The 24,198-nt window shown below is 48.9% G+C and overlaps 12 protein-coding genes across 12 annotated transcripts, besides 1 other annotated feature; 5 read left to right on the forward strand and 7 right to left on the reverse strand.

The window, feature by feature from the left end:
* Positions 1-24,198: part of a sequence feature (contig 1.109 1..233950(1)) that runs on past both edges of the window.
* ANIA_11520 (uncharacterized protein) lies at positions 2,599-2,903 on the reverse strand (the record flags this gene model as incomplete). Its single annotated transcript, XM_050612935.1, has 2 exons — positions 2,599-2,643; positions 2,820-2,903. 2 exons carry the CDS (start codon positions 2,901-2,903, stop codon positions 2,599-2,601), a joined length of 129 nt encoding a protein of 42 aa, XP_050467112.1.
* ANIA_06509 (uncharacterized protein) lies at positions 4,351-5,184 on the reverse strand (the record flags this gene model as incomplete). The annotated part of the gene is made up of 4 exons (XM_659021.1): positions 4,351-4,373; positions 4,445-4,803; positions 5,028-5,043; positions 5,103-5,184. The coding sequence occupies 4 exons, from the start codon at positions 5,182-5,184 to the stop codon at positions 4,351-4,353; spliced, it is 480 nt and encodes a 159-aa protein (XP_664113.1).
* tom40 (TOM complex pore protein TOM40) lies at positions 5,193-7,188 on the reverse strand. The gene is made up of 3 exons (XM_659022.2): positions 6,587-7,188; positions 5,873-6,520; positions 5,193-5,770 (listed from the first exon to the last, which is right to left on the reverse strand). Exons 1-3 carry the CDS (start codon positions 6,896-6,898, stop codon positions 5,663-5,665), a joined length of 1,068 nt encoding a protein of 355 aa, XP_664114.1. The 5' UTR covers positions 6,899-7,188; the 3' UTR covers positions 5,193-5,662.
* On the forward strand, positions 7,378-10,086 carry ANIA_10824 (bifunctional fructose-2,6-bisphosphate 2-phosphatase/6-phosphofructo-2-kinase; the record flags this gene model as incomplete). Its single annotated transcript, XM_659023.2, has 10 exons — positions 7,378-7,760; positions 7,864-8,066; positions 8,107-8,146; positions 8,202-8,299; positions 8,507-8,676; positions 8,726-8,968; positions 9,020-9,139; positions 9,196-9,570; positions 9,618-9,794; positions 9,847-10,086. Exons 1-10 carry the CDS (start codon positions 7,747-7,749, stop codon positions 10,084-10,086), a joined length of 1,680 nt encoding a protein of 559 aa, XP_664115.2. The 5' UTR covers positions 7,378-7,746.
* Positions 10,727-13,462, forward strand: ANIA_10832 (Elongator subunit ELP2; the record flags this gene model as incomplete). The annotated part of the gene is made up of 2 exons (XM_050612946.1): positions 10,727-11,074; positions 11,141-13,462. The coding sequence occupies 2 exons, from the start codon at positions 10,727-10,729 to the stop codon at positions 13,460-13,462; spliced, it is 2,670 nt and encodes an 889-aa protein (XP_050467113.1).
* Positions 13,771-14,704, reverse strand: ANIA_06512 (putative ABC transporter; the record flags this gene model as incomplete). The annotated part of the gene is made up of 2 exons (XM_050612951.1): positions 14,537-14,704; positions 13,771-14,474 (listed from the first exon to the last, which is right to left on the reverse strand). Exons 1-2 carry the CDS (start codon positions 14,655-14,657, stop codon positions 13,771-13,773), a joined length of 825 nt encoding a protein of 274 aa, XP_050467114.1. The 5' UTR covers positions 14,658-14,704.
* On the forward strand, positions 15,276-16,427 carry ANIA_06513 (tRNA dimethylallyltransferase; the record flags this gene model as incomplete). The annotated part of the gene is made up of 1 exon (XM_659025.1): positions 15,276-16,427. The coding sequence occupies one exon, from the start codon at positions 15,276-15,278 to the stop codon at positions 16,425-16,427; it is 1,152 nt and encodes a 383-aa protein (XP_664117.1).
* ANIA_06514 (decapping nuclease) lies at positions 16,820-18,406 on the reverse strand (the record flags this gene model as incomplete). Its single annotated transcript, XM_659026.1, has 9 exons — positions 16,820-16,965; positions 17,028-17,327; positions 17,390-17,560; positions 17,616-17,682; positions 17,780-17,791; positions 17,844-17,871; positions 17,922-17,953; positions 18,029-18,271; positions 18,332-18,406. The coding sequence occupies 9 exons, from the start codon at positions 18,404-18,406 to the stop codon at positions 16,820-16,822; spliced, it is 1,074 nt and encodes a 357-aa protein (XP_664118.1).
* ANIA_06515 (protein GET4) lies at positions 18,745-20,174 on the forward strand (the record flags this gene model as incomplete). The annotated part of the gene is made up of 4 exons (XM_659027.2): positions 18,745-18,788; positions 18,865-19,121; positions 19,203-19,355; positions 19,414-20,174. The coding sequence occupies 4 exons, from the start codon at positions 18,745-18,747 to the stop codon at positions 19,995-19,997; spliced, it is 1,038 nt and encodes a 345-aa protein (XP_664119.1). The 3' UTR covers positions 19,998-20,174.
* On the reverse strand, positions 20,175-20,908 carry ANIA_06516 (uncharacterized protein; the record flags this gene model as incomplete). The annotated part of the gene is made up of 3 exons (XM_659028.2): positions 20,369-20,908; positions 20,242-20,276; positions 20,175-20,183 (listed from the first exon to the last, which is right to left on the reverse strand). The coding sequence occupies exons 1-3, from the start codon at positions 20,718-20,720 to the stop codon at positions 20,175-20,177; spliced, it is 396 nt and encodes a 131-aa protein (XP_664120.1). The 5' UTR covers positions 20,721-20,908.
* ANIA_06517 (replication factor C subunit 4) lies at positions 21,123-22,213 on the forward strand (the record flags this gene model as incomplete). Its single annotated transcript, XM_659029.1, has 5 exons — positions 21,123-21,211; positions 21,265-21,485; positions 21,541-21,640; positions 21,690-22,132; positions 22,197-22,213. The coding sequence occupies 5 exons, from the start codon at positions 21,123-21,125 to the stop codon at positions 22,211-22,213; spliced, it is 870 nt and encodes a 289-aa protein (XP_664121.1).
* ANIA_06518 (polysaccharide deacetylase family protein) lies at positions 22,722-23,816 on the reverse strand (the record flags this gene model as incomplete). The annotated part of the gene is made up of 5 exons (XM_659030.1): positions 22,722-22,863; positions 22,914-22,953; positions 22,996-23,017; positions 23,084-23,661; positions 23,711-23,816. 5 exons carry the CDS (start codon positions 23,814-23,816, stop codon positions 22,722-22,724), a joined length of 888 nt encoding a protein of 295 aa, XP_664122.1.

Raw genomic sequence — 24,198 nt, forward strand, 5'->3', positions numbered from 1 at the left:
ATCCCTTGGACTTGTAGCTCAGGATCTCACTTGTCTGTCATGGATCAGCTAGATGAGCTTCTTCTGGTCCAAGCTCTCTCATCTAATTAGTTCGACGGATGGTTGGCATCTGCCACGTTCAGCAGTAAGAGCTTCACTCAGTATTGCCGCACTGTCGCTAATTCTGGCATCGTCATTAATATGCTAGGTGCTCTATCAAGTCCCATACGACAATCTGGAATTCGATCCCCAGTTCCTCAATCCTGTCCGAAATTCGGTACATACGTCCGCGCACTAACTCCAGACTCCTTGGGATCATGATGCAGTGGTCATCTGGTCCTTTGTATGGGGCATTCTCCCACTACAGGTGCAGCAATTGGTTACCCACATTGTGTCTTACACCCAATACCAGTGGCTCCACATCAGCCGCTCCCGTCATTGAGTGATCGACCTCCTCTCTGCAGACGAGCTCCTGGCCAGCCACGGGTTTTAATATTTCAACGACTCTACGACTTTGTTTCGTTTTTAGTATACCTGCTCAGTAAGAAGTGCTACCTAGCATCGAGCGGGCAGGAACTGTATTCAAGATACGAAATCGCGGCATCCTTTCGGCCGATGCCGGTGGGCCTCCACAAGCGATAAACTATTTGTGCCCATGGGTCGCGTAGCAGTTACCTTGCTTTCGGTAAGGGCAACTCTCGCCAGCCATAATAGCGTCATACCTTCCGAGTCCCGAACGTCTACCTAGCCCTGAGCGCTCCGGTGACAGACAGGCGTGCCATGAGTCTGGTGTCAAGTGACCAAGCCCGCTTTTTCCACTACCTATACTAATTCGATCTCATTGGTCGATCCGTTGCCTCCAGTATGGTAAGGCGTATAGTGCGATACACGGTGCACCAAGAATCGCCGCAGGAGCACATGCCAGGATCTAGGCTTCAGTAGCCCCATGAGAATCAGACAGCTTCTGGCCAGGGCTCTCTCCCTCTCCGCTCACCGGCCCCGGGAAAAAAGGAGCTTTAACTAACTGAGCGCAAAACAAGCTACTGATTTGGGATAGAACTCGTCGATTACTGGAAGCTACGTGGTACCCCAGTACGGATAACTCAGTATAGCGGTCCGTTTCGGAGTACTAGGGGTTAGATTTGTAGTCTCGCACAGTTCCCCGTGCGTAGCTAGAGCTCCGGCTTGTCTTGGAGGGGGGGCTAAGTCAAGAGGTTTCGTCGAGGATCTCATGATGATCTCAAGGCCACGCAGGTTTGCGTGAGCTCTGACGGCCTTGGGAACGGGTGGCGTTGAGTTGCCATTTCCGATCAGTTTTTATCCGCAACTGAGTCCTGTCCAACTTGCGCTATCATCAAAGATGAAGAGCTGCGAGTGGGTAATATCGAGCCGTAGTTGGCCCGGCCGGGAGCACAATACGCCTTTGACGTTGTTGTACGCCTATACTGCTGTGCTATCAGGCTCAAACCTGTCTGCGGTAGGTAATCGCACATATGCACGGAGTATAAATCAGCAGGTATATACTGCTCAAGGACATGGTTTCAGCTTATTGCCTAGCTGTCGTACCTGAAGAGGGCCAACCCGCCATCATTATTGGCCCGGCAGGAGTAGAGGCTATAAGACCCTGAGATATATTAGGAACCCATTGGTTTACCAACGACGGCCGGTACGTAGGGGCAACTGACCGCAATCCATGTCAGACCGGGCTGACAGCTGCTGATCAGCTGGAACAGAAGTTGCCTATCTGTCAATTCAGCTGCCATTATTATTGAAACAATGGCATGCAAACGGCCAGGTTTTGACTAGCTTGAGGCAAGGTACCAGTCGGATTTCTGTTCCTTTTCGCAGCCTAAGGCGCCCTCGTAAGTGAAATTCAGGTCAGACGTTCTTGATGCATGCGGAGCTACCTTACTCCGTGGTATGCTTGTTCAACTGCGGCTTTCCATTCGTCTTCCGTCATTCCTTACCTGTCAATCAGACTCGACGAGGTGACTCCGCCTTGCGTCCTACGCCTCTTGAGCGTGATTTACTGCGGTCGAATGGCTCGTGTTCGAGATTCCAGCCTTGCCTCTCGGGCCGATCTTGGTCGAATTCTCGAACTATTGGCGATTTGGCGATATAACCTTTCAGGGGTCCCGCCACAGCTTGATCGTTGGATTATGATTCGCAAAGTTCTCCTAGAGATTCTGCAAGCCCAGTCTCTGGCTGTGGCCCGCTGCAGTCCACTTAAGGCTCAGCCAACTTCCAGCTCAGCAAACCGTCGGAATGGTCGCGGTTCTAGCTTATGCGGAGTTGCCTGCAACTCTGTTGCAAATATTGGGAGGAATGTACAGAGTACGAAGTATGAGCAGATGAAACTTTTTCTCTTTTCTTATCTTTTCTTTCTTTTTTCTCTTTCTTTTTTCTCTTTCTTTTTTCTCTTTCTTTTTTCTCTTTCTTTTTTTTTTCTTTTTTTTTTGGCTTTGCTATCAATACCTCAGCAGTGACCTGCATCCACACCATTGGACACTATTCGACGTCGACACGGCTGCGAAACTCAGCTGCACCTGCACGCCTGTGTCTGCAGTAAATAAAAACGGGGCTTGAGGGTATTAGACCAAGACCTAGTCACACAGCGTCCTAGAGAGGTAGGAGGTACCAGGTCTTGGGGACAGCCATATCGAGCTAAGAATTGGCCTAACGTAAATATTTCTGGGCTGTGCTTTGACAGTTAACTTTTTTTCCAGTCGGAGCTTGTTTCATGCTCCCTAGTACTTCTTCCCAGGGGCATGGCTATTTTTCTTAGCCGGTAACATGCGGGCATAGTCGGTAATCCTGTACCACTATCCAGAGCAGCGTACATCAATGAGATCCTCGTGTTTCTTCGACTGCATTGACCGGCATGCGCCTCCTGGCTCATGCTGAGCCGAGTCACCCGAGTGCATTGTTTGTACTCTTAGTCCAGGAATCTGCTCAACAATATTTCTCTGCAGGATCACAGATCACTGCCATTCTGCGCGAATGCGGGCAAACTACGTACGTGTACATGCTGTATTCCCGTTGGATTCTTCGCATGCGAAACCGTCTTTAAGGATAGGTTTTTGTACGTAGTCGTTGGCAATATATATACTCCTGTACGTGCGGTACACCTTTCGAGAGATCCAGTGGGCCCTAATCTAAAACCAAAAAACTAGTTGCTAAGGAGCTCTAAGGTACTATCAAGCATCTCGCATCAAGTGGGAATCAAATAGCCTACAGCCGCAACAGTTTTGAGGACTATCCACATGTACGATGCGTCTATCTTTGGGCCAGATACGGTGGGACTATAACCAATAGACTACACTCGTAGAAGCCGTGCCCATTCTGAAACAACCTAAAATACAACTGCACGCGGTAGACTGCTTGTGAGCTAGAGTTGCTGTATGACTCGGAGATCTCTCGCCGTACTCCCGGGATCATCTATTCCACTTACACATGGCCTACCAAGGCCGGGTGGTTTTTTATGCCTACCATTGTGCATAATCAACTAGATCACTAGTTGAAACAGTGGACCTGAGACAGGCTTGTTAATGACGATTGACAGGGATTAATATAATCTAGTACTGCAGGGCCCCTTCGTCCCACCACTCCGTCCGAGTTATTATCAGGCTGAGCCCGGTGGGTTCTTCCAAATGGCCTGCACTATTTGATGATAGCCCCAGGATCACCTAGGTATCTACCGTTCTGCTACTTATACAGTAAGGATTTCTCCGCATATCAGGACAACTCTGAGTGGACGCCGCCAGACCACACGAGGGCAGTTGATTTACAATGGGCCTGTGGGCTCGGTTGGCACACGGCCATCGAGACCCAACCGTCCGACTGGACTCGGAAGCTGGGCTGCTATGCAGCGGAAGCCTGAGACCGTTTGGCAAGCTTGTTAGTACAAGTATTGTCCTCTGATTAGTACAGTACCTCACCAGTTGAGGTTACTCGAAGTCATACCTACCGAGGCAGTGCTACACTGGATGATCTAGGACACTCTTATCTTTTATCAATCGCTCTACTTTACCAAGTACAACGCCTTCCAGGAGCCGATGTCCCGTCCATGATTCTTTTTCGAAAGGACTCTCAAAACTCTCACAGGCACAAGGTCCAATGCATGCGTCACATCCGGTTACACGCCCATCAGAGTGGCACTAATACCGGCACCCCTGGCGTTAAGATCGCAAGGGGAAGACTGGTGACACACTGCGCGGTCAGCACCCGATATCTGAAGCCCATCTGCACTCTGTAGTCACAAATGTGTTTTGCCGTCGGTTGCTTCCATATCTGGCATCTGCTGAGCCGAGCCGAGCCAACATATTTTACGTATCTAGCCTCTTAGAATCACCCCTGGAGGATAACAGCCGATTAGGCATTTTGTCCACCAATAACTATTGACACCTTCAAATTTTTTAATCAGTCCTGTTCACCTGCCTGAGTTTTAACCAGCTACTCTGCGTACCAAACCCGATAAAAGTCAACCCTTCCGTAGGATCGTCAATTACCGGGCGAGCGCTCGTGCAAGCCGTAGGGGCCATGACGTCATATATGTGAGCACACGAATTAGCGGGAGCAGGGGCCATTTTCCATTTAGTGAACCATGGACTGCGACGGGCCTCATTTAACACCTGAACTCGCCACAGCTGAGCACTCGGCAACACACTGGTTGCGGCAGTTGTGGTCTTAAGATTCAGACTTGGCTTCTTATCTGCGTCAAAGCTACCACAACGGAGTACGGGTTCAGGCACATGAGAAGTAACTGAGATAGCCCAGATGTCTGCTGTACTACGTACGAACTCGGTGACTAAGTGTTTCAAAGCCCTATTCCGTTTCCCATATGTTCCCTTAGCGATATGGATGGAGACCTAATAGTTCATGGTCTCGTCAAGTGGGCTAAGGTTGACTGTCATTTGCTGGCGACTCCTGTGTCCACAGCGTGTTTCAAAGCACCGCTGCACTGGGCAGACATCAGTTCGATCCTAATTACCATAAGATTAGAGTGCATTACTTGTTTATCGGAGCATTAAACTACGGTAATCGATTACTTGGTAGGCCGATAGACTAGTGGGGAATAGGTAGGTATATAATGGCTATTCCAGCTATGTTCTGAGATCACTTACCTGGAAACAGCAACGTCCGTGATGAAATGGTGCGCTGATAAGCCTGTTTTATCTTGAGGTTGCAGTCACCATCCCAGTACATTTTTGAACCGCCGTGCCTTGATAATAAACGTGTTTTACATTGTCCATCTATGATGCGTAACTAAAGAGAAAAGTTTTCTGCAAGTGCTCCCATGCGTCCCGGGTAAGACCCCATTGACCAACCAAGAGTGTCATCAAAAGGGATAATAAGAATAACAAGTAAACGGGTCGCCGGTCATAGATGAAGCCATAAACAATAACACGAAACGAGAAAATCAGGAGAAAGAAGAGGGATCTATACAAAATTGGTACCGTGGCGCCAAGCGACTGCCTTCACTGACCAACAACCCGTTATTAAACTGCATGAACAGGGATTACACCATTTTCCAAAGATGCACATGGACGGAGGAATAGCTACTAAAACAAAAGGACGAAGAGGGAGGAGCTCCATGGTAGATCAGAAGAGCAAAGGTTCCTTCCACCTAGGACTCAGATGGGCCTGATTACTCCCGGCGAGATTGGTGGAACGGGTGATTCAATCAGAAGGGAGGGGTGACCATTGTCGAGGGGTCAGCCTTCTCTGTCTGCTCCATGACTTCCTCGCCAGCGATCTCAAGGGAGACAGCGAGACCGACCTTAGCGGATTGCTATAGTTGATGTTAAGTTAGTGGCTGTTCACGAAGCAAAAGGTGAGGATGAGGCCAGCATTGGCCTTCCCAAGAGAGAATGGATAAAGAAATGCAACGTACCTTGGCCTGGTCAATTTCACCAGCGAATGTGAGCGCAATGGGCATAGCTATCCGTTTCTCAAGAAGACAGCTGACCTTACCGGCACTGTCGACCTGCGCCCTAAATGTCGAGGCCCGGAAGTCGTACTTGGCGCCGATGGCTGTGGTGCCGTCCTTGCTAGGTCCGCCCATCATCATCGCAGCCGCGTTAGGGGCAAACTGGAGGTTCATGTCAACACCAGCCTCAACACGCTCAGAAATCTTTTTCCAGTAAGAGGCAGTGAAAACGCCCTGAGCCTGTAGCTGGGCACTGGCAATCCAGTCATCGCTCTTGTACCGGGCAGAGTAGGAAACAGCAGATTCCGGGCGAGTGTTCAAGCCTTGTCGTTGCCAGATGGCTTCAAATCCGAGAGCCAACTTGGGAGTAACGGACTGGAGATAGCTTCCAACAAAGATACCGGTGAGGCCACCGTCCAAGTACGAAGGGTTGAAAGCCTTGAGGGAAAGGGAGAAGTCATCGCCAGTGTAGTCATTATCAAGCTGGATAAGACCCTGCTCGGCCCCGGGCATGATTTGGACATTGGTCTTGGTGACCAACTTCGGAGTCCACCGATAGTTGTAAAGGGCAGCAAGGCCACCATCGCTGCCGAAGTTACCCTGCATGAAGACCTGTCCACGAATTTCATTACTCAGAATTCTTTGAAGCTAGCGCAACGCGGATTTATTATTGCTTACACTGGAGGTTCCGTACATAGCGGAGAACGCGTACGGAGCCATGTTTCCTGAGCCGCCCATGGAGAAGGCATGCGACACGCGGAACAGGGGAGCCATACTGAACATCTTCGTCAGGTCCGCACGGAGACCTGAAAACATGAAGTTGGACAGCAGGACATCCTTCTGCACCTCCCTGCCAACATTTTCCACTGTTCCGGGATTGGGCAGGCCAAGGGCTGCCCTACGCTCGGAGAAAGAAGTGTAGGTATCCAGGAGGGCGGAGACGACGGAGTTGTCCGTTAGAAAAGAAGGAAGTGCTAAATGGTCTGCCATTGTAGCTGATTTATGTGAGACGAGATGGTGGAAGCGATATTAAGTCAAAAGAGCCGGAGCTGATTGTTCGGTGGTCGTTGGAACGCGGCCGGTGTCGGTGGTAGGCAGGGAATGAAAGAATTTCAGATCAGCTCCGGAATTAAGCTTGAGAGGTAGCAGCTAGGCTTAACGACCTGAAGATACAGAACAGATCTCGCCGAATATTTGCGGAAGGTGAAATGGCGTAAAAAAGAGACACCACAGCAGCGAAGCGATGATTGATGATGTTGGTGGCTCCAGGAAACAGCTTCAGGATCGCAGTTCAGCCTTGAAAAAAAGTCATTTGGCTGGCTCTGCTTGGGGTTGCGTCTTGGGTCGCTCTGCGCGGCCGCCGCCGCCTCAGGCTATGTCGGGACGGGACTTTCTATTTGGCCGAAAATGATATAATGCAGTGGGATAGCGTATCTATGATTCGTCTTATTTACCTGCTACCTTTTCTACGGCGTTCAGTTCTCTTGTTTGTTCTGTTGATCCTCAAAGGGCTGTGGCTGTCTGATCTGTGACTTAATCGGGAGCCGCCTTTCCCCGCCAGTCCTTCTTCGTTAGAGCCTATCGGCAGGAAGAGTACCTATACCTACGCTGTCTACGAGCTGGGTTATCAGCACTTTCAAGCCTCGGTTGGCCCAACGTGCTGTTCTTTTCTTTTCCCACGTTTCGCGGCCTCAAATAGGACTTTTTTCTTGATCTCTCATATTAGATTCCTCGATTGTACTATCCGTATCGCATTTTGCAGGAATTATTGTCATCAATACTTTCCACGATCTTTACAGCGTTTTGTATAGCTCTGGTGTCGGGCACTCTCCAACACCATGGATACTCTATTGTAAGCACTGCTTCTGTACTCACATGGATATATCACAATTTATGATGCTCGTTTCTTGCGTTCACAAATAAACTCTGAAGCTGCGCGAACTAACTTCAACTAGGACGGCGGATATTGTCGTCAACTCCCCACGGTTCCGGCGAAAGTCGTCAACATTTGTCGATGCCATCCATGATTTACCAGAGAAGGCAGACCTTGCGCCGGCTCAGTTGTACAGCACTGAGTCAGGTAGACTCTTCCACTCTGGACGGATTGTCATCATCACCGTAGGCCTCCCTGCGAGGGGCAAGACGTGCGTTGAACCACGTAAGTTCGAAATGTGCATTTCTTCGAAACTGACGGCTAGCTAGTCACATGTCTGTGGCGATGGCACGTTACCTTCGATGGTAGGTTGGTTTGTACGACTTTCAAGGTTTAGCAGTCACCTGATCCGCGTTGTAGGCTAGGAGTCAAAACCAGGATCTTCCACCTGGGAGACTACCGACGTGCTACTATTCCTCACGGGCAGGACATACCGGATGATTACTTTTTTGTCAACGGTACGTACCAGCTAAGGCGAGTTGTGCGTAATATGTGATATGGATGTATGGGGATGTCATCAACGTTATCTGTCTGAAGCACTCAGCTACATGCCGAAAATCCAGGCTTGATAATGCTTGAACTTCTCTTCATACTTGATTCCACGTACAACATGCAACTGTCATATTCTTTGTTCCATTTACTTCTCTAACTAATCACGCATCTAGCATCTGCCTCTTCTGTTCTGCTCAGGCAGAAAATCGTGAAACGATGTCGTGAGGATATATATCAGTTCCTGAATGAGGAGAACGGCCAGATTGCTATTTACGATGCTGTGAACCCATCAGCAGCTGGACGGCGGTCCCTAGCAAATGAATTTGCGAAACATGATATCGAGGTCCGTCGAGTATCTCAGATCTAAGACACAATGCTTACCAGTATATTAGACGTTGTTCATTGAGTCATGGTGCGATGACTACCGGATCATTGAGGAAAACGTCCGCAGGGTTAAGATTTCATCGCCGGATGTTAGTGTATCCTGTGGATTTGCATTCGCTTCAATCGACACTAACTGCCGTCAGTATGTGGGTTGGTCATCCGAGGATGCCGTCAAACATTATCTAGCTCGGATATCCGCCCGAATCCCTCAGTTTCATACAATGGAAGAGAAAGACCTCAATTATATAAAAGTGTGTACCTTGTAATTGTGATGTATCTGCCAGATTGCTAACTTGAAACAGATGATTAATGCGGGAGAAAGGCTGATTGTTAACAACAAAAGTTTCGGTTATCTGTCGAATCGGATAGTGTTCTATCTCCTTAACCTTCACATAAAGACCAGACGCACGTATTTTGCTCGGGTGGGTGACCTCTCTATCGAAGCAGAAGAAGAGTTGCTGACAGATTGAATCGCCAGGCGGGCGTCTCAGTGGAACCGAATTCCTACAAGGCGGATGGCCCTCTATCCGAACAAGGTCGAGATTACGCCAAGAAGATGACTGAAACTTTGCTGAAGGACAGGGAGTCCGAGAAGCAGGCGATGATCGACCGAGGAGAGACTGATTACGAGCTCAAGCCTTTGACGGTATGGACATCAACGAGACGTCGTACAGTCGAGACTGCAAAGTATTTGCATGAAAAGGGGTACAAAGTCCGGCAGAGATCACAACTGAGCCAGCTAAACCCTGGTGTCTGCGAACTGAAGTCAGAGAGAAGAATTAGAGAAGAGTATCCAGATGAAGTGGCTAAACATGAACTTGACCCTTATCATCACAGATACCCCCGGGCCGAAGTGGGTCGATCCCCCTCTTCCCTTCGGACTGAAACTAACTGCTGTAGTCATACCACGATCTTGCAGTGCGACTCGAGCCTATAATTTTGGAGCTGGAACGGGAGCAAAATGATCTGCTAATAATTGCCCATGAAAGCGTGCTTAGGGTTTTGTATGGCTATCTCATGGCGTGCAATGCTGCAGATATCCCGTTCCTGGAATTCCCACGTGATGAAATAATAGAGGTAAATCTTCTTAGTTCGACATGTTGAGCTAAATCGGTTGACTGCTGTTTAGATAATACCCGAGAGTTACCAGAATGAGGCGCGCAGAATCCAGATTCCTGACCTCCCAGAAGAGATCATTCCCGGTTCGCCCGAAGACATAAAGATTCCGGTACCCTCGAGTGGACTCAACACCCCGTCAGTCCAGGGCATAGGATCGCCGAATGACGGCGTATTAACACCGCAGGGCGGTATACGAACTCCTCGCGAGCCCGAGAGGATTTCACAGCAGCATGTGGAAGACGTCGTTTAAATTCAGGAGTGGAACCTCCAACATGCAGAGTTTTGTGTCCAACAGCAAAGCGCTTATTGGTTGAGTGTGAATTGGATTATCCCCCATGCAGCGTAGAAACGAATACTATATTATCCCCTTGCTGAATCTCGTATTTCTCCTCACCCTCTAGCTCCCAGTCTGCATCGTTGATAAGTACCAGGATCCCGGGTCGTCTGCAGTGACAGTCAGCTAGACCCATTACTATATTTTGCATAGCACATACACATTATCCTCAAGCACAAAAAGTTCCTTTCTCCGATCCTTCATCACATTATCGACCAGGTATTGGAGTAGATAGGAGATATTCGGCCTAGTGCCATTTTCTAATTGAGCGGGTAAGGTCACTTTATGCTTTCGTTCATTGGCAAAGAGAATTTCGAGCCCTCCGCTATATACCAAGCATGTCAGCACTCACCGACTCGACGTGACGGGACTGGAAGGAGAATAGTACATACGTAAACTCGACAGTGATTGTTATAGAGTCCGTGTCACTTTGTGCCATCCTGATGAATCTTTCGTGGCCCTTCTGAGGGTAGCGATGATCCCCTGAAGATTAAGGACGTAGTGCGGAGGCGAAGCGAATCAAGCTAGGAGCTGCTTGGGACAATGTTGCTTGTTTATGAGGGGTAAAATATCAAAAGCGGAGGTAGGTAACGGAGGAGGGGTTATTGCTGTCTGTCTGGGCCCGGACCTACATATCTACCGTATCGATAAGCACAAAAAAGTCGACCGGTTCGGCGAACTCCCCTCCTCGGCAGTCACTCATCAATTACTGGCAGCCTGCTCGCCAGCTTTCATTCACGCTCCCCGGAAGCTTGATTCAGTCGTCTGCCTACCCATGGTCTCATTCACCTCCGAATACATCAGTGTCGGTGGAAATAGGCACCCCGCCGCCGCGGACTGGGATGTTCATTCCGGCATCCTCGCCTACGGTGCAGATAATAATGTAGCCTTGTGGGATCCTCTCGTACGTGGCTCTGAAGTCTACTACACAAGCATTCTTCCTGCCTAACTTTGTGTTCTATATATGCAGGCAGAATCACGTCGGGGAGTTTATTCGGTTCTAGTTGGCCATACCGACAAGGTCAGCGTTGTCAAATTTTATACCTGTCCCACAACGGGGACGAGGTTACTTCTGACTGGATCTGTCGATTGCACCGTACGATTATGGCGTGCCGATCCCATTGACCACAGGCGATTCGCCCATGCGCTTACCTTGACGGATCACACTGGTTCAGTTAATGCAATAGCTACAAATTCCGGGGTTGATATTATTGCAACTGGCGGCGCAGATGCAACTGTCAAGATATGGAGGATATCTATTCAAGATTCTGTCAAAGGAGAGCTATTGGAAAGCATACCAACGAAACCGCGCTACTTCCCACTTGCACTGGCACTGGCGCCGCTTCCAACGGACACGCAGGACAGACCTGTTGCATTAGCAGTTGCTGGCACCACTAACATAGTGCAAATATACGCTGCTGAGAATACTGTTGACACACCGCGGTTTAAGGTATCTGCTACACTTTCCGGGCATGAGGCATGGGTGCGCTCGCTTGCCTTCACTGTGGACATGCACAGCAAGACAGGGGACCTCTTGCTTGCTTCCGCTAGCCAGGACAAGTACGTTCGGTTGTGGCGCCTGAACCGTGGAGAGGCTGCATCGTCTGGGTTAGTGGGATCAGAGGAAGATGCTGTTCTGGGTGGATTCGAGCCAACATTGTCCAACAAAGCCCACCAATTCGAGGCAGCAAGATCCAAATATTCTATGACCTTTGAAGCTCTTTTGTTTGGTAATGAAGATTGGGTATACACTGCTGCCTGGAACCCTAACCCAGAGCGGCAGCAACTTCTCACTGCTTCCGCAGATAATACTCTGACCATCTGGGAACAAGATCCGTTATCCGGAGTGTGGCTTTCCGCGGAACGGATGGGGGAGCTGAGTGTACAGAAAGGCTCTACTACAGCCACCGGTAGTACTGGTGGATTTTGGATTGGCCTTTGGTCGCCAAATGGCTGCCAAATTGTCTGCCTCGGACGTACAGGTAGCTGGAGGGCGTGGAGATACCAAGCTGAATCTGATACCTGGGATCAAACCTTGGGAATTACTGGACATGTGCGATCTGTTAACGGAATCCAATGGGAACCTTCTGGTGGTTATCTTCTATCAACAAGTGCTGATCAAACAACCCGCCTTCATGCACAGTGGCTTCGGGAAGGGCAAAAGTCGTGGCACGAATTCTCGCGACCGCAGATTCATGGTTACGATTTGAACTGCGTTGACACTCTTGGCCCGGACCGCTTCGTATCAGGTGCTGAAGAGAAGCTGTTACGGGTGTTCAAAGAACCTAAACCAATTGCCCAACTGCTGAAGAACCTTTCCGGACTCGCACAGAATACAGAGGGAGAGCTTCCTGACACAGCTCAGATTCCAGTTTTGGGGTTGTCCAATCAAGCTGTGGGTGAAGAAGCCCCTGTGGAAACAGATACGGCAGAGGCCGAGAGTATCGGACAAGCGCAGGCATATCAATCAATACTATCAAATTCGACTCAGCCTCCTCTCGAGGACCAACTGGCTCGATATACCCTGTGGCCTGAACACGAAAAACTTTACGGCCATGGGTACGAAATATCCGCCGTGGCCGTAAGTCACGACCGCACACTCATCGCCACTGCATGCAAGGCCAGCTCGATAGATCATGCAGTGGTGCGTTTGTACGACACATCCGATTGGCACGAGATTCGACCATCACTTGCAGCTCATACTTTGACCATTACCAGTCTCTCCTTTTCAGCTGATGACAAATATCTGCTCAGTGTTGGACGGGATCGGCAGTGGGCGGTTTATCGTCGGAGTGAAACAGACTCATCAAGCTTCACACTCATTACGTCCAACCCCAAGGGCCACTCGCGCATGATTCTCGATGCGGACTGGGCCCCTGTCTCAGAGTCTCAGCTCCCCATTTTTGCGACAGCTGGTCGAGACAAGTTGATCAAGTTGTGGCAGCTGTCAGGGGACCTGGCTGAGTGCAAGGCTACCATTCCTTCGAGGAGCTCTGTCACTTCCCTGTCCTTCCTTCCGCATATCTACAGAGGGATGCTATACCTTGCAGCGGGAGAGGATGATGGGAAGCTCTCTATTCATCAGATCAAAGTAGACGGCGTCGAACCTAGCCCCTTGGCAAGCCCTGATAGAGACCAGTCACCGTCAAAAGCCATCACAGAACTATCATGGCGTCCTCTCACAGAACAAAGCGAGGCAAGTGCCGATAAACAGGATTTCGAGCTTGCTGTTGCGAGCGACGACAATTCGATACGTATATATAGCATATCTGACATGGTATCGGAACCATGAGTACTATCTAGATACAGAAACTCAGTGAAACATAATGCACGCATAAATATGGCCATTGATGTTGGAAAACCTACAACCATGTTGGCGACCCGCTAGAAAGGATGTATCTGGACAACGAAAACATGCCAGCCCTGACTCACGATTGCTAAAAGTTGAGTAAGAATGGAGGACCTTGAAATGTTGAAACCCCAGGATGCTGATACCGTAACCCCATATTTCACAGAAGACTAGGTATAGTTTTGTTGAATAATCATGAAATGGCGAGAAACTGATGTGACCTGAACACTAGGCCAAGAGGAGAGAAGAGGCTAGGCCTTTTTCTCATACCCATACCCTCCAATTCCCCCAGCCTCGTAAGTTTTTGCCTGGCTGCCACGTACATTCCGCGGTCCTCTAGCCTGCAAGTCCTCCTTCAACCACTTGAGAACAATCTCTCCGAGTTGGCTGTTTTCCGACGTTTCAGGTGCCTCCTCCTTGAATTTCTCAATAGCGCCCCACTGCCTTACATTGCCGAGATGCATATGCACCAAATGTGTCGGCCAATGCGCCAGATTATCCAAGATATGCGTCGCGTACACAATCGTGCAGGGCCTGGTCTCTGTCTCCCTCTTCAAGAACGAAAGGAAGTTGCTCCGCGACAGCAGGTCCAAGTCGACGGTGATTTCGTCCAGGAGAAGCACCTGCCACGGCCGGAGAAGACCCATGGCTAGCTGGACGCGACGGCGCTCTCCGTCCGAAACTGCATGCATGCGCCATCGCAGGTCAATGTCAAGAATTTCAACGAGCTCGTCACGGCGTTCGGGGTAGGCGTTGCCGCCAACGGAGGCGAGGAGCGTGGGGACGTCGATGTCTGTCCGGACGATGCTGTTGAGCACCCATTCTACGCCGAGATAGGTGACGCCCTCGAGACCTTCCTTGAAAGGATCCTTATTTGCGATGGAGATTGTGTTGCTGGGTGCTAGGCGTTTTCCCGAGAGAAGGCGCAAGAGCGTGGTCTTACCGGCTCCATTGGCTGAACAAACAGTATTAGTATGATCAACTATAGGGGTATATGGGCTGCGAGGAATGACGTGCCTCCAATCAGTAATGTTCGGCTTCCTGCTGGCAATCCCAAAGTGACGTCTGTTAAGCCGGAGGAGCCGTCTGGGAACTTGTAGGAGAGGTTCTGCACTTGGATGTCTGGCGAGTCGGACATGGTGGCTTTGGATACTGATGAACTCAGTTTAATTAGGAACAGCCCAAGTCATAAATCAGTAGAGTGTGACTCACATTATTTCTATCTAAAAGCACGCGATGTAACTATCAACTGTCCAGATTTAGGTGATTGATAAGGTGGGGTTAGCCAAGGGAAAATATCCAGGGAATCACTTTTTCTTTTCCAACTATTTCCATCCCTACATCACTCGCAGCTGAAAAAGAACCAAGATTCCTCGGGATTGGGACCGTAGGGGACGCTCTTTCAGCTTTCTCATGCTCAGAAACCTCTCTTCGTTTTCTCTGCCTAGACGCCAATCCGCAATGCGTTCCCTCATAGCCGTTGTCGGCGCCACGGGCACGGGAAAATCAAAGGCAAATGACCCCTCGGTTGCCCTTGGCTTTTTGACACAAGCGGGAAACAGACGCTGACAGACACAGATAGCTTGCAGTTGATATTGCTTCTCGGTTTAATGGCGAAGTCATTAATGGCGACGCGATGCAGATGTATCGCGGCCTCCCAATCATAACGAATCAGATCCCCGTCGAAGAACGCCACGGAGTACCGCATCATTTGATAAGCTGTATAGACTTGGAAGAGAACCCATGGCGAATATCGATGTTTCGAAGGGAATGTCTACGCCTGATCAATGATATCCATGCACGAGGAAAACTAGCCGTCTTGGTTGGCGGCACCCATTATTACACACAATCAGTGTTGTTTCAAGATCAACTAGTGTCGAAAGAGTTGGAATCATCAGACGAAGAGTCTGATTCATGTCCGGCAGGAGATGTTGACTCAGCGGTCAAGTGGCCTATCCTCAATGCAGAGCCGGAGTTGGTATTACAGAAGTTACGTGAGGTGGACCCAATAATGGCAGATCATTGGCATCCGAAAGACACGCGCAAGATTCGTCGCTCATTAGAAATATTTTTTCAGACGGGGAAACCGGCGTCACAGGTGTATGCTGAGCAGCGGCAGTCGAAACAAGCCAACGCAAACAATGATAATGGATCAGATTGGGGGCAACTGCGCTTTGACACTGCGATATTCTGGGTGCATTCTGAAAAGGCTATTTTGGAAGAGAGGTTGTTCAAGCGTGTGGATGTTATGGTTGAACAAGGATTGTTGTCCGAAGCAAGCCGCATGTCAGACTATCTTCAAGAGCAAAAGGCCCAAGGTATAACTGTCGATCAGACCCGAGGTGTATGGATCTCGATTGGGTTCAAAGAGTTAGCGCCTTATTTCAACGCGCTTAGAGAAGACTCTAGGACCGAGAAAGAGCTAGAAACACTCAAGCAGTCATGCATCGGGTCAGTCAAAATTGCAACTCGTCAGTATGCCATGTCCCAGCTTAAGTGGATTCGCAACAAGCTTTGGACTGGGCTTGCAAAAGGGGCTATGACCGGTCGCTTGTATATTCTGGATAGTACGAAAGTCGAAGACTGGACGAAGAACGTCACAGAGCCATCCGAGCGCATTGTTGAAGCCCACATTGGAAAAAAACCGTTACCGGATCCTAAATCTATCTCTGAGCTTGCGAAGACAACCTTTGAAGCTCTGGAGGCCAAATCGTTATCTACCGACCCCAGCCCATCACAATGTATTACCTGTGATATCTGTCGGAAGACATTGACAAACAAGGAGCAGTGGCAAATACACATTAATGGAAGTGTCCATAAAAGAGTTTTGAAGAGTCTTGCAAAGAAGCGAGAGCGGGATGCATATCTACGAAAGCGGCAAGAGAATTTAGGGAACACCCTAGAGTAGGTGTTGGAAAGTACCGAAGAGCTGGACTCGGGAGCACTATCTAGGGAAAGTGTTGACAGTGACAATGTATAGAGGTTTGGTCCGTCAGATTTAGAGTAATTCGCCGATGTGTTGCTATACAACGGTCAACGTAGCGAAGGTCACAAGCTGCCTCTGTGTCGTCCAAGCTGATCAGCAAGGGTGGTAGATAGACTATCTCTGAAACGAAGCGTAGAATTCTAGCCCAAAGAGGGAACATAGCTTGCCCTTACTTGACGACCGTTTCACTAATCGCCAAGCCGATTTCGCCAGCAGTGGAGTCTGAAAAGTAGCACTTAGGGCTCTCGACGTAGGATGTACGGGTATATAAAGGTAGATAGATAAACTCATACTCGAAGAGGTGTTAATTAAGGTCATGTTGTTGAGCGCCAGGACAAGAAAGCTTGCGAAAGGATATCGCCAGTGCCGCTTTCTTCGACTTGGTATACCTCAATTACAGAAGATTTCTCTGCTTTTCGAAGCCTCCATGTTCCTCCCTCTTTGATTACCGATTTAAGCCCTAATATATAAGATGAATGAGTATATACTTCAGACAAAACGTGCGGAGACGGAACAACATACACTCCAGAAAAGTAGCCGCGAAGTTGATACAGATATTCCCGTCCCATGTTCCACGACCTGATTTCCTCACTCTGTTTGGGATGTTGGCTGTCTCGAGTTCTTCCAAGCGTCGTAGAATCCCACCCTGGTCACGGAATCCCACGACTATTTTGGGGACACCGAGGAGGAAGGACTGCGCCCAGAATTTCAGGAGTTTCCGCTCGAATTTGACCATGTCCCAATCCTTTCTGATCTCGGCAGAGGTCTTGAGCTCCACCCAGTTGATTGGGTCTTCCTTGCGCTCTGGTTTACTGTCCCAGACTGCCGGATTGCGGTCAGAGACTTCTCTCTTTAGCCATTTGAGAAATGGAGATATAACTTACTGGCATCGACTTCTCCCCCGAGGACAAGTTTCGTCCGTCCGATACCAGTGCGCACAACTGAGCAGTATTGCGCATTATTATTCACCACAAGATTCTCCCGGCCTTCAATCTCTTCCCTGCTTGCTTCATCCCATGTCTTGTCGAGAACAGATATGGTTTCAAACTTGTAGCCTATGAGGTGTTATGGAAAGCGGCACTGTTGTTGAGAACGAATATGGTAACAAACCCCAATAAGCCATCAAGTCTTGAGAGGCCATCCCGGGTGGCATTCTTTGTTGACGCTGGAGCTGTTTCTGCTTATTTTTGTAGGCATTATTTTCCTCAATGAATCTAAGCAAGGAATACGAGTCAGATTATGATTTGCTGACTCTGTGAAGTATGGGAACATACGCACATAGTTCCCTAAGAGAACAGTCAGTTCTGGGCAAAGTTTTCGGCACTAGGCTGAGCTTACCTGGAAGCAAGTTGCGTTCATCTCAAATCTATACGCATAACATTAGCGACGAGCAGTATTCAGAACTACCATACGCACCCATTCATATCGTCAAATGGCGCAGTGAGAATCTGTTTGCCACATTATCAGCTTCAAAGTGCCATTCAGTAATAAAGAAGCTACAGCATATAGCAGCGTATATCGACCTTGGTCATCATCCCTCGCCAAGTGATGATATCGGCTTCGCATCGCTTTCCAGTCTCTTTTTCCATAGCGGCAATGGTATCTAGCAACGCATCTATATGTTCATCCGCTGCATCGTCCAGCTTCTGAAAGGTGTCGAAGCCGCGATTCAGATCCGCCGGCAGCTGCGGCGGGTAGTAGTATCGCAGGGATGAGTCTCCAAGATGAAATTTGTGTTGGTCATCATAGGAGAAACACGCAATTTCCTGTGTTTAGGTTGTCAGGAACTTCAAAATTATGGGTCGGAATATACTTATAGAACCTACCCTTGGCCGCCGAATGGCAGTATTAGATCCATAGAAGCGGCCGATGGGCTGAATGTCGAAAGTCTCCCGATTCATAATTCCTTTTACTGATATTTCTTTTGGTGATTTGGATTGGGTAGTAATATGTCAGTCCATGTAGTTTCTTGTAACGCATATGTTTTTGGTGGTTGAACGGGATGATGTCGAAGTGTTTGTAGTAATCTTAGCGGCCCTTCTGGAAGGCCCGAATCGATCGTGGCTCTCAAAGTGTCCCCACCGAAAGCTGTTCAGCGCAACACCTTCACTTCTCCAGGAAACCGGCCAATTTCGTTGCTCTCCCACTGAACATAATCTACCCACATAGTCAGGGCCGTTCTTCATTGTCGCTACCTATTTCCCAAACTCCGTTATATGCGGATTTATCACCAGACACAATGACCTCACGGATTGACAAGACGATTGCTCGACAGCGAGAGAAGTGAGTTGAGACTGCCTCCGAGGGTCCTGAAACGTTAAGAAAAACGTACATCTAACGCGCGCTTGTATTCCTTCAGGATCGCATCCGGAGCTTATTACGAAGCTCACCAACAACTACGGGTCATTGCCGCACGGTACATTAAACAGAACAATTATGATGCTGCGGCAGAGATATTGGCTGGCGGCGCTACTGCCCTCCTTAGGGCTGGATCGCAACAAGGAGCTTCAGCCAGCGGAGGTGACCTAGCTATCATGTTGGTGACTGAGGTATATGTCAAAGCAGGCTGGGAGATTGTGGGGGGTGATGATGATGCGGAGGGGCGTGCTCGTAAGAGTGAGTTCGAAGCTGTTTCACATAGTGATTAGTCTCCGTTAGGAGCCAGAATGTGCAATGCTAACAGCGTGCGATCCACAGAGCGTTTGATTGAACTTCTACGTGAATTTCCGTCAGAGGAGCCTACACGAAAGAGGTTTATCCAGGAAGCGATTGGGTGGAGTGGAAGGTTCGGATCAGTGGAGCGAGGAGACCCCGAGTTGCACCATGCTGTCGGATCTGTATACGCGGAAGGTATGGCGGGCATCGCGCCTTGAAAATGGGAAATGACATTCTCTAACGATGAATCCAGACCAAGAGCCCTATGAAGCTGAAAAGCATCTTGTGCTGGGCACCTCCGAGTCAGCTGAGACGTTGGCGAAACTTGAGTACGAGTGGTATACGAGCGACGAGCCGCATACAGCAGGCATTTATGCAGCACGTGCAGTAATCCCTTTTCTACTAATTGGCAACCTGCGCAGTGCCAACAAGGCGTTCTTAATCTTTACGTCCCGCCTCAGCTCCGCAAACCCGAGCCTTGGAGTGCAAGATGTCAGCAGTGCCACCTCTGATGTTCGGGTTTTCCCTGCGCTCCCATTATTAAACTTTCTCAACATGCTGCTGCTCGCTATTCAACGAGGAACAGCGGATTTGTTCAAGCAGTTGACCGCGCACTATGCTACGCATATCAAAGAGGCCGGGATCCTCGATGATGCGCTTCCCCAAATCGGCGAGCAGTACTTCGGGATCAATATCCCTAGGCAGGGAAATCCGCTGTTGGATATGATGGGCAGCATGTTGTTTGGAGGTGGACAGGATAGCGGTAGAAGGTCGGCTTCAGGAAGGGGTCAGTCAAGAAAAGTCGAAGCACCGCCATCAAATATGGAACTTGACTAGACAGCCCGGTGCACGGTGAATACAATTAGGGCATTAGCAGTATCCATGTGGTAAATGGGTTGTCATGTGCCGTTGACACATATTGTCGCTATACACGCGTATCGGCTTCGGGCTCGTACATCCAGTTGTCTTCATCCAGTGCGGCGACCTTATTTCTAAGACTCTGGTAAATGAGATTCAGAATTTCTGTCAATGTCAGCACCATGGCATCGGGCCTCTCGCAAAACGTGTAAAGAAAGCTCACCTTGTGGTTCACTACTCGTTTGTCTGTTCCGGTTCCTGTACATGATTTCCATAAGACCCGCTTCAAACTCTATATTCTAAGACTTAGATTTGCTGGTCTGTCCCGTAAACAAAAGACGTTGACATACTCTCTTTCTGTCGTCCGCTCATTCCGCCCTGTCCCGTGGCTTCAGCTCCGGTAGCAGCCGTAGATTCTCCGCCAGTGCCTTCAGTTTCAATGCCTTCCATCTCGTCCTCATCTTCACCCACAATGGGTGGCAAGACGGGTATATCCAGCGAAAAGCTGCCATTTTTGTCTTTCACAACAATTTCACCATCATCCATGAGACCGACAGAGTTGGACGAGTTTGACTCGGGCACATTGGACTGCAATACTTGAGAAGAAAGCCCTGATGTCCGGGTATTCGGTGCAGGGTTCGAGATTGGGCGGCTGCTAAGATGGTTCTGGAAAAGGTTCCGGCGAACAGACGTTGTTCCCATTGTGATGGACAATATGTTCAAGGAGCGAATAGTACTGCGAAGGATGTAACAATTTGTGGGTAAAGATAAGGCGCCCTTAGGTAATTTTTTTCTAGTTGGTCGCCGATGTCATCGTTGGAAGGATATTGTCACGTCCAGACAATATATAAATGTGGTAAAGCGAGGGCAAGGTTTTAGCCTTCTAGAAATGCGGCTTGACGCTGCCTTTATATATCGGTGGTTGAGGTATGCAGAGCACATTTGTAGGAAGGCCAGTATAGATGCAAACGAAGCAAACATGGTGACCAAAAGCGGTAAAATAGCTACGCGTCTGCGGGCTGAACTCGCGTCTTCCACACTGTGAGCTTTGTTCTACTTGTCCTAACCGTACATATAAGTATAACATTTTAGCGAATTGCAACCATGACTCAGGCTGAATCTTCAGCTAGTGCTACTCGCAATGCCCTGAAAGCTAATACTGCTGGGGCTCCCCCAGACTATGAGCTGCCTTGGTACGCTGCATTATGGAAGCACCAGAGCTTCGAAAGTTGACAACCTACTTTAGGGTCGAAAAATACCGCCCAGTATTTCTTGACGACGTTGTCGGCAATACGGAAACGGTAGAGCGTCTAAAGATCATCGCCAAAGATGGAAATATGCCTCATGTGATTATTTCGGGCATGCCTGGTATTGGAAAGACAACTTCAATTCTCTGCCTGGCACGGCAGTTGCTGGGTGACTCTTATAAAGAGGCTGTTTTGGAGTTGAACGCTAGTGATGAGAGAGGTATAGCCGCCCCTAAGTTGGCAATAATAGTGTTTTAACTCGTCGGTTTATGAAGGTATCGACGTGGTGCGGAATCGTATCAAAGGGTTTGCTCAGAAGAAAGTAACGCTGCCTCCTGGTCGTCACAAAATTGTTATACTTGATGAAGCCGATAGGTACGTGTACGCACATGTGTTCTAAACTTGCCACTTACGGGGTTTCTAGTATGACATCCGGCGCTCAGCAGGCGTTGCGGCGGACGATGGAAATCTACTCCTCTACAACACGATTCGCATTTGCGTGCAACCAATCAAACAAGATAATTGAACCGTTACAATCCCGATGTGCTATCCTTCGGTACGCCAGATTAACTGATGCACAGATTGTGAAACGATTGAAGCAGGTTTGCGACGCAGAACAGGTCAAATACACGGAGGATGGACTCGCAGCGCTGGTTTTCAGCGCTGAGGGAGATATGCGCCAGGCTCTCAACAATTTACAAAGTACCTGGTCTGGATTCGGTTTGGTCAGCGGGGATAACGTCTTCCGTGTGGTTGATAGCCCTCATCCAATCAAAGTTCAGGCGATGATCAAAGCGTGCTGGGAGGGAAAAGTGGATTCCGCTCTGGAGACGCTAAATGAGCTATGGTATAAGAGCCTTTCCAGCGGTTACTCGAAAATAGCTAATCCTCCTCTAAGGGACCTTGGGTACTCCGCTCATGACATTATTAGCACTATGTTCAAGGTGACGAAGACGATTCCAACGCTTTCCGAACATTCGAAATTGGAATTTATCCGCGAGATTGGCTTCACGCATATGAGGATCCTCGACGGTGTACAAAGCCTACTGCAATTGAGTGGACTAATAGCAAAAATCAGCAAAGTGAATATGAAGCCACAACTATTCGAGCCCCCAAAGTCATGAAGCGATGATTATTTGGCACGGTGTTGCGGGAGTCAATCGCAGCTAATGAAGTGATTTGATAATAGAAGCTATTTTCGAGAGATACTACATACATTTTCAGAAAAAATAGCCACGCGCTAAGGGAGCCATCATCTAAAGCCACCAATCTCGGACTATAAGCCTTGATATCATAGACTCTTTTGAGTATCTGTAAACATCTAAATCACTTTCCGGGCTGCAATTACACTGGGTAATTCACTGAGTCGTGGCCTTCTCACTATATATTCTTCGTACCGGAGTCGTTAACAAAAGAAGGCTATCGGAAGTTTCGTATGATGATTGCTTAATGCTGACTATTTCAGCACTGATGAAGGAGGAGCGGGCATTCTAGCACCAGCAGGAGGTTTGTTCTTGCTCTTAAACTCATCGCACATCTGCTCCATAGTCACCCACTCCACGCCCTCGTGTTTATTGATGTGTTCGATGATCCTAACCCTGTTAGTATACCAGAACCTCTTAGTGAACATCTTTAAGCAATGACCAACCTTTCATGCATAAGAAGAACATGCGGACGACCGGAAACATCTGGATGAATGGTCATAGGAAAGACAAACTCATCATACTCACGATAGAAATAATCGAAATGATCCTAAGAGACGGAGGTCAACATCAAATTCTCAAAGAGCAGGGGAAAAGGAAACAGAGATGAACCAACCTTCCAAATATCCTCCACATCTCTCGGATTCACCCAACCATGACTATTTGGCGCCTTCTTGATAAACATCATCGGTGGCAAGTCATCAAGGTACCAATTTCCCGGTATCTCCACTAGCCCTGTCTCCTTACCCCTCTCCAAAGGCTTCATCCAAGTCTCTGGCTTCTGGCTATAATTGATCTTCGTCCAGCTATCGCCCGTCCGAAGCCAGTACATCTGACAATCATGATGCAGCATGGAATGATCGTACTCGATCCCATAGTCGAGCAGCAATTCCGTCATCTCCTGGGATGTCTCCCACCACGGCGCAACCGTGCCGCGCGGTGGTTTCCCACAAAAGTCTGTAATCATGCGGTAGGTCTTGTCGAGGATAATTTTTTGCTGCTCAATTGTCATGTCTGTTGGGTTCTCGTGGCTGTACCCGTGCAAGCCGATTTCGTGGCCCGCGTCGCGGACCATGGCGCATTCTTCGGGGAAAGTCTCGAGTGAGTGACCGGGGATGAACCAGGTGGCTTTGATGCCGTATTTCTCAAAAAGCTTAAGGAGACGCGGGGTTCCCACGTGGCCGGCGAAGAGACCTGCGATTGTGAGATTAATGGAACAGGATTATGGCATTACGTGCCATACCTCGACTGATATCACTGGCGCTGTCTTCGCCGCCATATGAGCCTAGCCATCCGGAGACGGCATCGATATCGACACCGTAGGATACGAGAACTCGCTTCTTTCCCATGTTGTACTTGCTTTGTTTAGGTGGCGGTGTAGGTAGTCAGACTTTTATGTCTTCATCCTGACGCCGTCCTCCTGAGCTTCTTAACTGTTCAAGGGTGGGGTTTGCTTCAAAAGCCGATAAAAGGTTGCAGGTACTGTAGGAATCAGTTACGCAATGATAAGCAGGGCAGCCGCGGGGTAAACCCGAGATGGAGCAACTTCTGTGCCTGCGATTCGACCAATGCGCCGTCGGACTAAAATTCGGCATCTTGGGAGACCATGGAGGACTCCTTGAAGGTTTTCGGTGGAGAGCTCCCCGCAGGCTTATCGCGGCGTGAGGGGTTGGCTTCCTTATCGTTATCATGCAGTACAATGAACCAAGGGCTCGTCATGGACTCTGAGTT

The sequence above is a fragment of the Aspergillus nidulans genome, chromosome I (genome assembly GCF_000011425.1).
Source record: "Aspergillus nidulans FGSC A4 chromosome I".
NCBI classification, from domain to species: domain Eukaryota; kingdom Fungi; phylum Ascomycota; class Eurotiomycetes; order Eurotiales; family Aspergillaceae; genus Aspergillus; species Aspergillus nidulans.